This window comes from Anthonomus grandis, chromosome 1, assembly GCF_022605725.1.
Source record: "Anthonomus grandis grandis chromosome 1, icAntGran1.3, whole genome shotgun sequence".
In the NCBI taxonomy this organism is placed as follows: Eukaryota; Metazoa; Arthropoda; class Insecta; order Coleoptera; family Curculionidae; genus Anthonomus; species Anthonomus grandis.
Window position 1 is genome coordinate 25,879,107 of NC_065546.1, and position 16,978 is coordinate 25,896,084.

The following is a 16,978-nucleotide window of genomic DNA, read 5'->3' on the forward strand; positions in this document are numbered from 1 at the left end:
TCTAATCTACAAGATGTTCAGGAATCTAGCCCTTGCGAAGTCCAACTGCTGTCCTATGTCAAAAGCACTTCCATATGTAGCCAGATACAAGTCGTTCTTAACCACATCATAATTAACCAGTTAGCTAGCTCAAACAACTGGTTATTTGTCTTACCAAAAGAAGCACTAGTTCTACTGAAATGCCAAGCACAAGAAGAAGAGGTTCAACTTATAGGATCCTATATGGTTAATATTCCGAACAACTGTTTGGCCAAGGTCAACGAACTTATCATTACTAACGATGATAAACCCACAAACTTCAGCCCACAACCACTACTGTTTCCAGACCTAAACAAGATCAATGAACCATTGCCACTACTAAACCTAAGTTTCACATCAACCGATGTAAAGCTAGATGAACTTCAGGAGTTGCAATCGACCCTTCACTAGAATTCCCCAGAGTACCCGCTGTACCCTCATTTTGGACAATCCTTATCTACATCATGTTGGTAACTGGGATTAGCTACCTATGTTATGCCAAATTGAGAAAAAGATACTGTGCCCAGAAAGAATGCCAAGAGGACAACCAGCAGTCGATCCAGCTTCCTTAGCGGTAGAGCTGTCACTAGGGGTGGAGGAGTTATGTCACAGTCCCTTTTGGAGAATGCTGACCATTGCTTATGCTTAACTTGCTTTTTTACTTATATAAATATCCACCATTTGTAATTTTTAGGCAGTCAGTTGAAATTGTAGCTACGCTAAGTTTGTACGAAATAAATATTGTATTTTTTAAAAAGGCGTTTGGCATATTCGAATAGTTAACTCGTGTATGTATTTTTTCACTAGCAAAGCGCTTTCGGCTAACAAACAGCGATCATCAGTGGTACTTAAAAGATGTAAAGAATATAATTTCAAAACTTCAGTAGAATTATCACACTTACAACTCAAAATAAATAATAAAAAATAAAAATAACAAAAAATTCTTCCTAAAGGGGTCAAAACATAAAATGCGGTGACAAAACCTATTTTAAATAAACAAATTTAGCCAAACGTATTTGTACAATTTAAATGTTCAGACAAAAAAGACAATATCCATCATTCAAAAAACATATATATGTATATACAAAGACAGAACAGTTAATAAAATTATTTGTTTAAAATATAATAAGAATGAGTCGTGTATGCATCTTTAACGATAATTTGATAAAAGGTATTCATTGTTTGGAATTGTTGTTTTTCTTAATCTATAGGAATGGATGGTAAATAAACAAAGTAATATATCAGACGAGCCAACGTGGGCGTGCAAATTTCATGATTAAAGTGAATGAAGTCTATTTTATTCTCCTGTACAGAGAGACAAAATTTCTCTTAGTTCAGCTTGTGTATTTAAGCACTTGTCGTTAAAGGACATTTCTTTATTGATTTCTAGGTTTTCTAAGAAATCCAAACGCATAAAATTTTTACTCTTGATATTGTCTAAAATTTTTGAATCTTTGTCGGGATCAAATTTGTGTTTAGAAAATATTATGGTGTCCAAAGCCAACGCAGACGCAGATCACGCAATTAATTCGTACTCCAACTATCCTTTTCCATAAAATGGCAATTTTCAACTCGTATATCCATAAAAATTTGTATGTAATTTCAACACTTTCATTGCATCCTATTTTAAAATAAAAAAAAAATATTTTTTCTATGATTATAAAACAAGAAGTATCAAATAGAGTGCCATTGTTTTCAAAATAATATTTTCTATTGAAATACGTCATAATATACCAAGTGTCCCATTAGTGCGATAACGGATGATAGCTCCTTATACAGTGATACAAAAAAAAAATTATACAAAGTTACTTTGCTGTCTAAGGTGCATAACATAAAATTATTTTTGGATATACAGGGTGATTCATAAATGTGATATGATTCATAAATGACACAACTTTTTTAATTTAAGTGGAACACCCCATATTTTATTGCATTTTTGGATTGCTTGTAATTCTGCATACCTTTTATCAATCATCGTCTATACCAAAACTTACCCGTTTGTGAGATATTTAATATTTTATCAAAAAATCGACGTTTGCACGTCTCTACAAAAACAAAAATAATTCACTCATTTGGGATCCTACAAGCCAAATCTTTTGTAGGTTGTTAGTGCATACTTACACTTACTTTATGGTCCTATGAGAATTTGATAATATTCTACAGGGTGTTCGCAATACTCTATCCAAAACCAAAAAATGTAAACAACCATATCCAATTTTTTTCAAATGGAATGACCCATATTTTTTTATCTTAAAATATTCAAAATGTGATAAGCTTTCTTTTTTGTTAAGCATGTCCTATACCTATCTGTAATAGTTATCGAGTTTTTTACACTTTTTCCTAATTTCGCCCTTAAAATCCACAATAGTCGCGTTTTAATTTAAAAGAAGTTTGCTTAGTTGGCCATGGAAATAACAATTGCACAAAAATCAAGCAATTACTTTGACAGAAGATTTAGTGTTGTCAGTTTATCACTAAAGCGAAACATTTTTGCATTAAAAATGAATTTTTCGAAAGAGGATATGGTGAAAATGATGAATGACTGTTTGGGTGCAAGTGAGAAAAATTGTTTACTGACAAGCAGAGATATCCGGATGCGGAACGACATCCAAATCGATTGGCATTTGAAAGACTAAAGGAGAGATTTGAAAGAACTGGAAATTTAAATTATGAAATGTCACAAAGACAAAAAACAGGGGCAAATCCACAAAATGAAATGCTTGTTATGCAAGCCCTAATAGAAAATCCGCATGTCTCTTGTAGGCAAATTGAAAGGCAGTTGGACATTAAAAAATCCACTGTTAATAGAATCACCCGGAAACATAAATTTCATTTATATCACGTACAGCTTGTACAAGAATTAAGTGTTCAAGATTTTGCTAATCGCCGAAACTTTTGCCGCTGGGCTTTGCATCAAATCCAGCTGCAACAGGACTTTTTTACTTTGTGTTGTTCACTGATGAAGCGACATTATATAAAAATGAAGTTGTAAACCGACACAACTTCCATTATTACAACGATGTAAATCCAAGGCATGTGATACCACTGGATCATCAAGATAGATGGTCACTTAATGTATGGGCTGGTATCATTGGGACAAAGCTTCTTGGACCATATTTCTTTGATGGGGCAGTGAACGGTCAGAACTTTCTACATTTTTTGCAAAACGAATTCGAAGAAGAACTGGATGATTTACCGTTACAAAAGTAAGACGAATGTGGCTACAATTAGATGGAGCGCCTCCTCATTTTAGCCGTGTTGTGAGGGCCCCTAGATGAGCAGCAGTCCTTATAGCATCAGACCTTATAGCAGGTCATCTAGCTATAAGGTCTGATGATGCTTTATTAGCGAAACATGTTACCTGATTAATTAAAAAGATATTTTGAGACTGAGACTTAGAGTTTTAATTTTTCCTCTAGTTACGTAGGTCTCTTTAAGATAATGGACGAGTTCTTTCAATTAGTTATTTTATTTTAATTATAACACATAAACACATAGTATGTTATATTTAATTATAAACATAAGTTTAGGTAGTTACCACCCCTTCATAACCTCTAGAAAAAGTTAAATTTGTACAAAATCCCGATCTTTTCAAGATTTTTTATTATTTAGTGCCCTCTTACTTTTATGCAAATTAGAGAGCATAAGTTTTGTTAAAACAGAGGTTTTTGGGATACTTTTAGGTACTTTGCAAAAAATGACAGAGAAAAGAATGATTTTTCAGACTTAGTTGAAATGCAGAAAGATCATTCAGAATACTTACATTCTGTCGGTGTGCCATTTTACCCGCCCCGCATATCTTTAGCAAAGAGCAAAATCTTATTCTGCAGAAAGTTGCAAATCAAGTTTTACATTTAGATGCTACAGGTAGCATATTTCGAAAGTCATATGATGTTTCTAAAGAAGTTTATCCTTATGATGCAGTTATTCAAATACCAAATAATAATAGAGTATGTTCTGTTTCTCAAATGGTATCGGCCTGTCATGATTGTTAAAATATGCATGGTCAATCTTTAAAAAAGTAGTAACCGATTTTAGCTTTGCCTTTATAAATGCATTGATGTTGTCATGGAATAACATGGATCTTTTTGAACTTATTTGTCGCAGGTGTTTAATTTTTTAAACCCTATAAAATTACGTCAATTTAAGTTAAACGACGTCAATTTAACTTCATATTTGCTGTTTTCATATATTTAAATTAATGGCAGAATTAGTAAATGATTTTTTTATTATAGAACATAGAAAATCAAGAAAGGAGATAATAGCAGTATCATTTAACTTAGAATAGCCTGCATTTTGCAGATGGTTTCGATATTTCTACATTATTATTAGCTCCAAATACCATAATCCTAACCAATATTCTGTCTCTAGCAATAATTTTCACTTTAAACCAAAAGATAGTTTTCATGAAAAAAATATATTTTATCAATGTTTGAAGCAAGTTATAACTAAGCCAAAAATTAAAATTGTGGAAAATAAAACAAACAAGGGAAAAATATTATAAAAAAAAGTATATATTAATATTATAAGAAATTTTTTCCAAAATAAACATCTCCTATTGTCCCATGTGGAGTGAGTTTCTTCTCGAGGGTACACGGTTTAGTAATGGACATGTAGAAAGGTATTTTGGCATCATAAAAAATGATGTTTTGAAAAAACTTACATCGCAAAAATGTAGCCGTGTACTTAGAAATATAAGAAAATTTGTTCTTTTTATTTTATTGACCTGTAACCAAAAAATAGACGATGTACGAAACCTTACGTTTCCAGTTCGAATATCTCACAAAACAGAACATTTTATAATAACCAAGGACTTCTTTCAATTTTCTTGAAATTTTTTTTTTCAATCAAATCTTGACGCCAATAATCAATAAGGTCAAATTAGGAAATGTATTCTGTATATACTGCAGGCATTATAATGACACCTCTGATGGTCGTATTAAATGGTTGGGCTGCGATACATACAACCATAGAACATTAATTTTTTTTATGCCAAAAATGTGTATTACAAAGAAATGGAAATATTGCTATATCATTAGAAAAAAAAAGTATTTCTCCCAAAATGAATGAACCTAACGGTTTAGAACCCTTTGAACTGTTTATTAATGAGCAATATTATAAATCAGCTCAGGAGCTTTCTAAAATAGAAACTGAAACAATGTATTTAAACTTTAAGTGCAATAACAAATAGTATTATTAACCCACTAAATCTAGAGCATCTCTCCGCCATTAAATATGGCATAAAAAGTGAAGAATTGGCTTTAAGGAAATACGAGCGCTTAACACAAATAGTGCACGGTATTCACCCGCTCATCGCAGGCTCACCGGATGCGCTCGTGAGGACCGATGGGCTCCTTGAAATTAAATGTCCATTAATCATTACAAATGAAGATTCTAAAGAGGCTCTGTTGCTTGGAAAACTTAAATATTGTGATACCAATGGAAAACTAAGAGTAAATAGCAATTACTATTATCAAATACAAACTTTACTAGAAATAACTGCTCACGATTGGTGTGACTTTTTTATTTATACTAATCGTGGAGTAAACATTCAAAAATAGAAAGAATACCTGCTTTTTGGATAAATACATTTCCTAAATTTAAGTCTACTTTTTTTAATTATATTTGGTTCCTTCAATTAACAATAATTTAACTGCGGTAATAAATCCAATAAAATGGACAACTGTGAGGAAGATAGAATTATTTTAAAATAGATTTGTCACTGATTATAAATATTATTTGCGTAATATTAATAGAATATTTATATCGGTTTTTATTTCAAACGTGAGGTGTGATATTTGAGAAATTACTCGAGAGGATTTTGAAACTCTTAATGGCTATACATGGCTTAACACTTTTATTGTTGATATGTGTTTCAACATTTTAAACGATTCCAATAGTTACAATTTATTAACCTGCAGCCTATCCACTACATTTTTTATCGCGTTTTAAATCACGCTGTTAATCAGATAGATATTTTCGATGAATGTATTTTGATTATGCCACTATTAATAGACAATAGTCATTTTTGCTTAGCCGTTGCTGATTTTAAGGCAAATACCTTTTTATATTTAAATCCTTATAGAAATGAAGACAATTCCGAAGCTTCTACTAACATTTTCAAAAATTTCAAACACTTTCTAGAAAAAAACAAGAAACAGTGCACAAATCTGATTTTATTAATATCAACTAGATTTTAAAATACGAGAATCACGTTTTACAAAATGATTCCTATAATATTTAGGTATTTATTTGGCGGCATATTTAAAAATTTTTTTTTTTTAACAAATATATAACAATTTATCCTTAGAACATCAACTTAACCTGGACAGCTATAGAGTAGATCTTAAAACACTTCTATTAAAGAACTCTGACTCTGTGACAAATAAATGTTAGTATTGTGGATGCTCGAAGAGTAGTATTAAGGAAACCTATTATGTCATGATGAATTAATTTTTTAAATTTTTGTGTGTATCCAAACAACACAAATGTGTATTTAAAAGTTTCCCAAAAATAAATGTCACTTTAGAGATAATGCATTATTATGAAGGGGATGAAAGTAGAAAGGCATTAAATAATAAAAATTCTTGAAAAAAATCGGGATTTTGTCAAAATTTAGTTTCTAGAGATTATGAAAGGGTGGCAACTATCTAAACTTGTGTTAGTGTATATCTAAAAGAATCCCAAAAACCCCTATTATAACAAAACTCCTGCACTCTGATTTGCATAAATATAGGAAGGCACTAAGTAATAAAGATTCTAGAAAAAATCAGGATTTCGAAAAAAAAATATTTTTATTTATAAGGTAGAATTTGAATTTATGAAAATTTAAAAGTATCGAAAGAACAAATATCATCATATTACAATACAAGAACAATATAAGAACTCATCTACCATAAAGTACCTGAAATAATTCAACTGAAATAATTAATATTAAACTTAAAAAAAATATTATTTGTACTCATATACGCTCGTGTTTTTAGATTAATTTTTTTTAATGCATGACAGAATAAAATAGATAAAAATTAGCAGTTTTATGTAATTTTTTACAGATTATGTTCGTTTCCTTAGGTTCGGTAGTCCGGTCGCGCGGAAAGGCTGGCGTTTTATAACTTGTACAAAAAAAACTTGTAAAATTATGACTGAACTGGTTAAATTTTATTTGAAAATTTTACAATAAGATGGATGCTAACTTTATGACCTTTTAACGTTCGACACTTTAACAAATTGGTATTTTAGTTTTTTGATTCTAAACAGTTTTGGAACCTAAATGTCTTTTGAATTATGATTATTGTCTTCTTAGTCTGAACTTTTAAATTGTACAAATATTGTTAATCTTTAAATTGTGACGTACGTTTGTCTAAATTTGTTTATTTAAAATAAGTTTTGTCACCATATTTTATGTTTTGACTCTATTAGGAAGAGAGTTTTTTGTCATTTTTGTTTTTTTATTATTTATTTACCCAAAAGTCAATACGAGTCAGATGAAAGTTTTGACGTTTTCAATAATAAGAGTGTGTTCCGGAGATAAAAGCGTATTCCTGGAGTATGCTTTAGAAGGGAGTGTGGTCCTGACTTTGTTACAATATTATTATGAAAATGTAAATACGTTAATTATTCTCCTATTTTATTCATATTTTGTAGTTACAGTTGATTAGTAGGGTTTATTTAGGGTTCTACCTATATTTAGTTTAATATTTTCGTCTAGAGTCTCTGGTTTTTAAGTAGTTCTCTTGTTTGTGGGACCAACTTAGGTTATTTAGGTTATATCATTAATTTATGTGAAATTTTCTAGAGTTTGTATACTTGCTTGCTTTGACTGTCAGTATTTTTTTGAAATTATCGGTCTTTAGGCGAAAACAATGAACAGAAATCTAAGCATTTCTAAATTGTTCCATAGATTTTTAAAAGAGACGCGTTTCGTGACATTTTATTTAGTTTCAATTGTTTTAGTCAGTTTTTACCATGGAAACAATTAAACGAGAGTCAACGCGAGTCAGGTTAAAGTTTTTGACGTTGCCAATAAAAGTATGTTACTGAATTTCATTACAATATATTTTATTTTAGGTAACACCAAGGAAGAAATTTAAGTGCCCAGAATGTGCAAGCAATGAGATGCTCTCAGCTGATATAGGTCACATGGTAGCTAGATCACAATGCGTTGATCGATTTGCACAAATATTTCGTCGTATGCCATTAAAATTAATAGAATTTAGAGCTGATCCTGTTCTATTTAAAGACTCTTTTCCAGAGAAACTTAAACGTTTTAATAATATTGGCAGTTTGTAATTACAAAAATTGGTCATTTCCGCTTAGTATCAATAATAAAGTTTGACTAGAGATATACCATACTGGCAAATTAATATTTCATTGGAAAGGGAAACACATAATAGTGTATCCAACTACTAAGGTATGACAAAGAAAAGACTGTATTCCCACCAGATATCGTTCCGACTCCTACTATCTCACAATTTTAGCGAGAGACACCAAATTGGCCGTGATTTTTGTGCATGCCATCCATTATTATAGTCGTTTTATTCTCACTTGAATGACGATAAAAACGATGAAAACGTGCCGACGAAAAAACCGATAGACCAGGACCAGTTTTTAACCTACTTTTTTTTTTACACTGGCAGCATACCACAGATGTAAATATCTCCGCACCAGATAAATACTCGCATAGCCGAATTCGGCCCTTCATCAATTTCTGCGACAGGCGGCGCACCAGTCGAAACGCTTAATATATTTTTAAAAACTATTGTGTAAGCATTCTGATTAAAAATATAGTAAATGTAGACACAGTGTGTATCCTTTTAAATTCGAAATATAGAAATTAACGTTTTAAAAATCTACATTCTAATGATATATAGTAAGTTTTTTTTAAAGTAGTTTCAAATGATCAACAAATAAACACAATTTCCTAATTAAAGGGAATAAGTTTAATAGACATGCAAGTTATATTGTTCAAGTAGAAGAAACAGTTAAATATTTTTATAATATGCTAAACTTTTAACGTGCACCTTTTAATTTCCAATAGAATTTCTATTTCTAGGAAAAAAAGTAGTCTTATCGCGGCTTTTCCATAGAAAAAAAACTTAAATAGTACTATTTTGCAGAAAGTTTTGGAAATCCAAGACTTATTAGGTATACTTTTTGATTCTAAATAATAAACATAATATAAACATGGTGAATCTTAACTAGAAAATAACATTCAAAACAATACAAAAACTATAAAAATATTTTACGAATTTATATTATTATAACAATATTATAAGTAGTTTGGTTATTCTTGGGAATCGCTCTCTTTAAATTTATAAATAAAAATCCTTTATTCTAATTAAGGAACCTCTATATTTCGCTACTAATTTGTAGCTTCTTCAAGAGGCAAGCTATATACAAAGAAAAATAATACACACTATTTAAATGTCCAAATGGTCCAAGAATTAAAATAACATCACAATTAAAACGACAATAATTTAAAGTCATAAAATACTTAAAACATACATACATATATACATACATACATATATACTATATATACTTCTAACAATAACAGAATTTTATTAAATTGGTATCAAAAACCAACAGCATCTACTAGATATATTAATTTCCATCCGAATCATTCTACCAATCAAAAGATCAATATGATTAAGGCGATGGTAAATAGAGTCACCCACATTTCCGTTGAAATATTTATTAAAGAAAATCTCAGTAAGTTGTATAAATTTTTTTTTAAATAATGGTAATATAAGAATATTAGATACGAGGTTAATTATAAAAGGTATACTATGAAACAAAAAATCGGTATTATTATTAATTTAATAAATTGCAATATATCACACTAAGTTGGTCTATGTCAGATCTAGAATTAACCGATCTCTTCTCATTGTTGATATGAACCATTTCCATAAACAAGCGTTTCCGGTAGTTAGTCTCAGAATGCAATATAGTTACATTATCATAATCAAACTGGTGGTTCGTATTTAAAAAATGAACCGCCAAGCCACAATATTTTTTAGCTATGCGACAATCACTCTTATGTTGCGTAATTCTCTGTTTCAGTGTCCAATGTAGCAACCCTCACAACCTGTACAAGGAATGTTGTAAACTAGATTAGACCTTTAGAAAATAGGCGTTCTATCCTTCGTTTTAGAGAAAATGTCCCTAGAAGTGTTTGTGTTGTATTTGGCAATCTTAATATTTGGTATTGACTTTAGAGTATTAATTAAGTTATTTGTTAAACCATTGATGTAAGGGAGATTCTTATATTTAATTATTGTAGGAGCACCATCATCAGTAGGGCCATCAAAAACCGTTGTTGAATAAATACGTTTTTTTAACAAGTGCGTAGGGACACCATTATTTTAAAAAAAATTATACAACTTACTGAGATTTTCATTAATAAATATATTTCATCGGAAATGTGGGTGACTCTATTTACCATCGCCTTAATCATATTGATCTTTTGATTGGTAGAATGATTCGGATGGAAATTAATATATCTAGCCGATGCTGTTGGTTTTTGATACCAATTTAATAAAATTCTGTTATTGTTAGAACGAATAAAAAACGTATCTAAAAATGGAACTCCGAATCTATAGAGTTAAATATATTTAAGGTATTTATAAGTTCATTCTTTGGTGGCACTGCTGTTATTAGTTATGTTAGAGTATATATATATACGAGTATATAAGTAAGCTGAATATACGAGTATATATATATATATATATATATATATGTTGTAATTCGGTGTCACCTATAAGAGTTTTAACGTGTCTGGGTATATTGATTATAGAACCGCTAGAACCATAAATTAATAGTAAATTAGAAGATATATACTAATATTGTTTAATAATTTGAAAAGAGTTGTCATTGTTATCAAGCATATAATTTAGTTATGTTTAGAATTTTTAATTTTCTGCTGAACATTTTGCACATTTTTCCGAGACCACTTAACAAAATGTATGCAAGTTGGTATCAAAAAGTTTTGTCAGCAAAAAAAATTTGTGCGCGTAGCATTTATGTTGATTAGGCCCTAACCATCTTAAGTTTTTCGATATAATTTTGTTTTTTATTTTAGTACCTACAAACTCGTGGTGTTGTTTTTTTTAAATTCATTTCGAAAAATCTATAACCACAATGACATCTTTGCTTGGGCTAACTAAATATGTGATTTCGTGTCCACCGTAATTCTTATTTAATAAAAATATCTGAGAGGATTCGGTTATACATTCGTTTGACTTCAGTAAAGTGGCACAATCGGGATAACTAAAATTTGGTAAAACTTTTTTAACTAAATATAAGGCTTTTTATGCTTTAAAAAATTTAAAATTTAATCGTCAATTCCAGTTTTCTTAAAATCTTACTTTTTTTTAATTTTAATTTTCTTGGTGTCGTAACAGTATCCGGTAGTTCTATTAAGTTGTTAATAAATTTATCGGATATATTTTCATGTTCAAATTTGAGGCGTTTCTTATTAGAAATAAGTGGGCTAGTCTTAAAAGCTGAATTGTTTTCATCTGCAGTATATTTTCTTTTTGGATTTTGCATGTTTAAATTTTTCTCGCGATCTGAAGCAAAAGGGCTGCTAAAGAAAGCAGTGTAGTTTTGAGAAACCGCATTACTCTTTAGATATTTTTCGTTTTCTGTCCGGAAGTCTTCATTGTTATTTCAACAATGGTTTCTACAACTGTATTTATCACATAAGCTTTCAACTGGAAATCCAGCCAACTTAGCGTTTGCTAAAATATTTAAAAAATCTTAATAATTAATAAAGCATAGACGGGCAAATAAAACAATAGTGAAAACTATTTAAATACGTTTTTATAATGAGTTTAGTTGTGATAGAAATTAAGAAATAATCTAAATAATTCTGTTTACAATTTTTAGCCTTGATTCAAGCTTCTGCTTTTTTACAAAAGATAAAGGGTAAACTGCAAATTGATTGCAGTATTGGTCATAAATATAGCAACAAATAGGTACATTTTTCTTTTAGTGTTTTTGATTTTTTAAAAAGTGCACGTGCACATTGATAGATATTTTACAAAAGTTTTATTTAAGCATATTTTTTGATATTTTACAAAAGAAACAAACATTTGTTTTTTAGGAACGGGAAAAAATATTTGTTTAAATATTAATAGCACAAGAAGCGAACTTGTACTTTTACTTGAATTGTCGAAACAGTGGGCTGCCAAGGCAGTTATGCATATACGTCTCCTGATGGACCCGTCATGCCCCACCGGGGGTTACCAGAGCCCAACGGCCTTAGAGAAACCGATAAGGCTCTCTGGTCTGAAGGACTTAAAGTCACTCGGTACACTGAAAGTGTTACCCAAGTATTTGAACCTGGCGCGCGTCAGTACTGAGCACTCCGCGACTACATGGTCAACGGTTTCATCCTCCTCACAACACCATTGGCATTCCGGGTTGTCCGCAATACCGATAGTATGGAGATGGCTTCTTAAGTGCCAGTGACCGGTTAAAAGACCTGCCACTAGCCGAATTTCGCGTCTTTTTAGGTGTAGTAGATTTTTGGTGAGATAGGCAGAGGGCCCACCTATGTGCGGTGCGCTTTGGCCTGTTTCATACCAGGGGACTCAGTCCATCTTCGGTGGGTCCACTTGTCCAGCAGACCCTTCATTGACGCGACCGCAACGCATTTGGCGATACCAACTATGGGTTCCGGCCCCATCGGCACATTCGCGGATACCAGTCTGGCAAGAGAGTCCGCTTCCTTATTACCTGCATGGCCTGCGTGGCCAGGTATCTTGACGAGCTGGACCCTGCAGCCAACCTGCACCAGTACTTTTACTTATAATTTTACTTACCCGAATTTAATATCCATTAATTGCAAATATCCATAAGTTTCACTGGAAACCTAAACATCCTAACGGTAGAATTTCTGCGTGAATTGCCACAAAATTTTCACATTTATCTCCACATGGACGTTTTTTAGCACTTATTTCATCTATTTTTAATTTAAGACTTTAAAGTGTAGCAAAACAAGACATAACTGCGAAAATATTTTTTTATAATAACACACTAAGGAAAAAATAGACCATTTGGGTTGCGTAGACCAATTGGGTTTTTGGATATTTGCAATGCTCTCATTCGTCGAGAGCAGGTTATGTAATCGTGGGAAAAACCTAATATCTAATTTCGGGTTTTAGGTACTTCCCTGATCATGCTTATTATACAATTACTATTCTATAATTAAAATTTAAAATTTATACATTTTAGAAACAAAAATATAATAAAATTAAGGGTGCTTTAAATTTATCCTGTTAATTATAACTATAGGACTTATTATAGTACTGCTTTTAAATGAAATATAAATTTAATTGACATACATATACATTAAGTATGTATCTATAGGTCCCTCCATCAACAATCTATTTTGCGGTTTCTTTCATCAAGTATCAACGTAAACTTCGTTAAATGTAAAAAAAAACCTTTTGGTCAATACCCCAAAGAAGACACACTAAATTTATAAATTTAACTAAAAACCCAAGATCCAAAATCCTTTATTACTCGCCGTAACGCAGAGGCACGCAACGAACCGGGATGCTCAATTTGGCAACATAGACTAATAATTTTGGCTTGAGATGCTAGCTCACTCAGGCCAGCATCCTTTTAGGGTCCGCAAACTTAACATTGGAATATTTATCTGGTGCGGAGCTATTTACATCTGTACAGCATACTATACCGCGTCGAATATGCGAAGAGACCGTCCGATGCAAGTGTGGGTCGGCATCGATCCTCAATAGCAAATCAATGCTTATGCCGCCGCAAAAAATTTGCCTCTAATATTTTAATATTTAGATTATTCTAAAAAGTGGCGCAGTATTTAGTTATATTGTGACTTAAATAGACATATAACATATTTAGAAGAAACGTGGTTTGATACGTATGACAAAGATAAATAATGTTGAGTTAATCATTCCACGAATTGAATGCGCCATGCTTAAGAGGCAAAGAAGTCATTATACTTTATGCCAGGAGTACAAAAGGATTTGTTGAAAATGCGTTACTTTTGTCTTCTAAAAATATTTCTCAATCTTCGGCTTATTACTATTAAATATCAACGAACCAGAAAAATGGTTCTCTAATCAGCTCTTACCAAATATGCCTCCAAACTCAGTAAAATATTATGGATAATCCATCTTGCCATTCAAGAATTATACCAAATAGTAGTTTTAAAAGATAAGATCTCATAACTTTTATGAAAATTAAGAATATTCCTGTTTCCGATAAAACTCTATTAAAAAAGGAATTGCTAAATATAATTAAAGAGTATAAACAAAAAAATGCATATCTTATTGACAATATTGCCAAAAGTAATGGATATACTGGTTTAAGATTGTCTTTATATTATTGCGCCTTTAATCCGATCGAATTAGTTTGGGGTAAATTAAAAAAAAAAACAGCTTCGAAAGTGCATCACTTCCGCAACATTGAGTACGGTAGCTATTGACAATATACTTGCTCTTACCCTTCAATTCAGAGGATAAGAGCAACAAAACCTAGGGCTTCTCTGCTTACCAGAGATATTCGTGCATTGCAGAGATTAAGAGATTAAACATGGAAAAAATATAAAAATGCTAAAATAGAAACTAATTACAATTATTATAAGACTTTAAGAAATCATACATTATCTTGTATTAGAAAAGAAAAAAGAAATCACATATTAGATATTTCTCATCTTAATAATCCTTCTAAGCTTTGGAAAACCCTACAAGATTTAAATATTACTTTACATAATAATAGTACTCTGCCGCCAAATCTATCAAACGCTGAAAATATAAATAAATATCTACTACACCTCTTTTTTACAAACCGTAACTGAACAATGTAGGGATAAGATAGAATACTACAAGAATAATGTTTATAATTTTATATCTAGATTTAACTTTTCACTAACAACTTCTCAGGTAATACATTCAATTTTGCTAATCCTTAAATTTAATGCTATGAGTGTAGACTTAATCAATTTAAAAATTTTATATTAAATATAATATTATTTTATTTATAAATGTGTAGTCCTTTTATAGAAGATATGCATATGATTAACTCTATAATAGAAAAGAGCGAGATACCGACTCTCTGAAAAACTGCAATTGGCATCCATTTACTTAAAATAAATGATCCTCAAACCTCCACCGACTTAAGAATTATAAAATTATTCCTGATTTTCAGTGCGGATTTAGAAAGGGGTGTAGTACAGCTTCCGCTTTAGCATCGGTACTTGATCATAAGAGTTTCGATGAAGGTCTTGTTAGTGTTCTGGTTTTGTTGGACTTCTCTAAGGCCTTTGATACGTTAGACCATAGGCTCCTATTAGCTAAACTTAAGAACTATAACCTTGAGACTGATGCACTTAACCTGGTTGGATCATTTCTTCGAGACAGATCGCAAAAGATCAGTTTGAGTAACTCGGTGTCAAATAATATTTCGATCAAATCTGGTGTACCTCAGGGTGCTATTTTATCCCCGCTCTTATTTATTATTTATACAATAGGCGCTATTGCTGCTTCTTTGTTTTGTAGTACACATGCCTATGCTAATGATACTCAGATTTACTCTTCTTTCAATCCCCAAGATACTCAGGAAATTGCCGGAAAATAAACTCGGATCTTAATATAGGTAATCAATTACCCTTACGAACATAATCTTAACTTCAACTCTAACAAGACAAATTTTGGTAGTTATTGTATTTCTTTTCATGGTAAAAAAGTCGTTAAATCTATACATTGGCGCCACAAGTTTATCCTGTGTATTTTGTGGAAAAAATTTGGGCTTAATTGTAAATGAGGATCTAAGATTTCATGAACATACGGAACGTACGGAAGATTATTAAAAAAGGATTTTATGCTCTTAAATTAATTTATAACAATCGGCAACTGTTAAACTTTTCATTAAAAAAGATGTGTGATCGCCTTGTTTTACCGCATTTTAATTATTGTAACTTTCTGTACGGGCTTTGTCTAACTGCGGAGGATAAATATAAAATTCAAAAAGTACAAAATGCATGCTGTAGGGTTTTATAATTAAAACAAAAAACAACTATACGATTCCACCATCTACACCCGAAAATAATAATTCGGCCTGCCATTGACAATTATGGTTTTGAAAACAGTCTTTTAGAATATTAAATATTCCCAAGCAACACACGATAGTTAAATAAACATCAATTTTTGTTTACACCAGATGTACAACTTTAAGTACAAATATCGGATAAAATATCCGCGTGATATACTTGAGGAATTTAATATTATGTTTATGTTTTATTCACATTTAACAACAAGGTTTATTACATGTTAATAATGTACAATTATTATTTCATAAAAGTTAAACGGTTAAGTATGGTATATTGTATACTATATAAAGACATTAATAAAATGCGTTTAATGGAATAAGATTTTTTTTAATAACTTTACTATCAATGTAGATATTTTTTTTTGAATTTGCAGATGTGTTGTATGGATCAGAAGGCATTTTTTTGACGTACAAAGATAAAAAAATTACCAATGACGTCCATTTATCGTAAATATTTTTTAATATAAAAAAGTATACCACTACATTTTTCTAAAATAAACTTTTTTTAAATCCTGGTTATCCTATTTGTATCTCTTATTTAGTATCATTATTGTTTTATCCACGTTAATGCATTTCCTATTTTTTTTTAGATTTCTGTGTGAATGATATATCATTATTGCACTTTAAGATATATGTGTGTATGAAAAGTATATCATATCCTACACAGTGGCAAATATGTGATATCGGAGTGTTTACATAACTTAGGGTCTTATTTTTAAAAAACTGAATTTTCACTTAAAATCAAAAGAGTTTTTTCACGTTTATCGAAAATCTTAAGGTTATGTAAGAAAAGTTTTAATACAAAAACTATAGATTTTTTTATAACTTATAATTTTCCTAAAAAGCATTTTTTTCTTACCGCCCC

At 30.8% G+C, this 16,978-nt stretch overlaps 1 protein-coding gene and 1 long non-coding RNA gene across 3 annotated transcripts in view; one reads left to right on the top strand and one right to left on the bottom strand.

Annotated features, from left to right (window-relative positions):
• The window catches only part of LOC126743580 (exostosin-2), a 174,985-nt gene extending 166,618 nt beyond the window's left edge, over positions 1-8,367 (top strand). For both annotated transcript variants that reach the window (XM_050450748.1, XM_050450739.1), the window contains one exon: positions 8,086-8,367. In XM_050450748.1, coding sequence (XP_050306705.1) covers positions 8,086-8,307 — 222 coding nt within the window. In that variant the 3' untranslated portion in view covers positions 8,308-8,367. The remainder of the gene's footprint in view (positions 1-8,085) is intronic.
• Positions 1-16,978, bottom strand: part of LOC126743634 (uncharacterized) — a 95,366-nt gene that overhangs the window by 21,898 nt on the left and 56,490 nt on the right. The gene's annotated exons all lie outside the window — the stretch shown is intronic.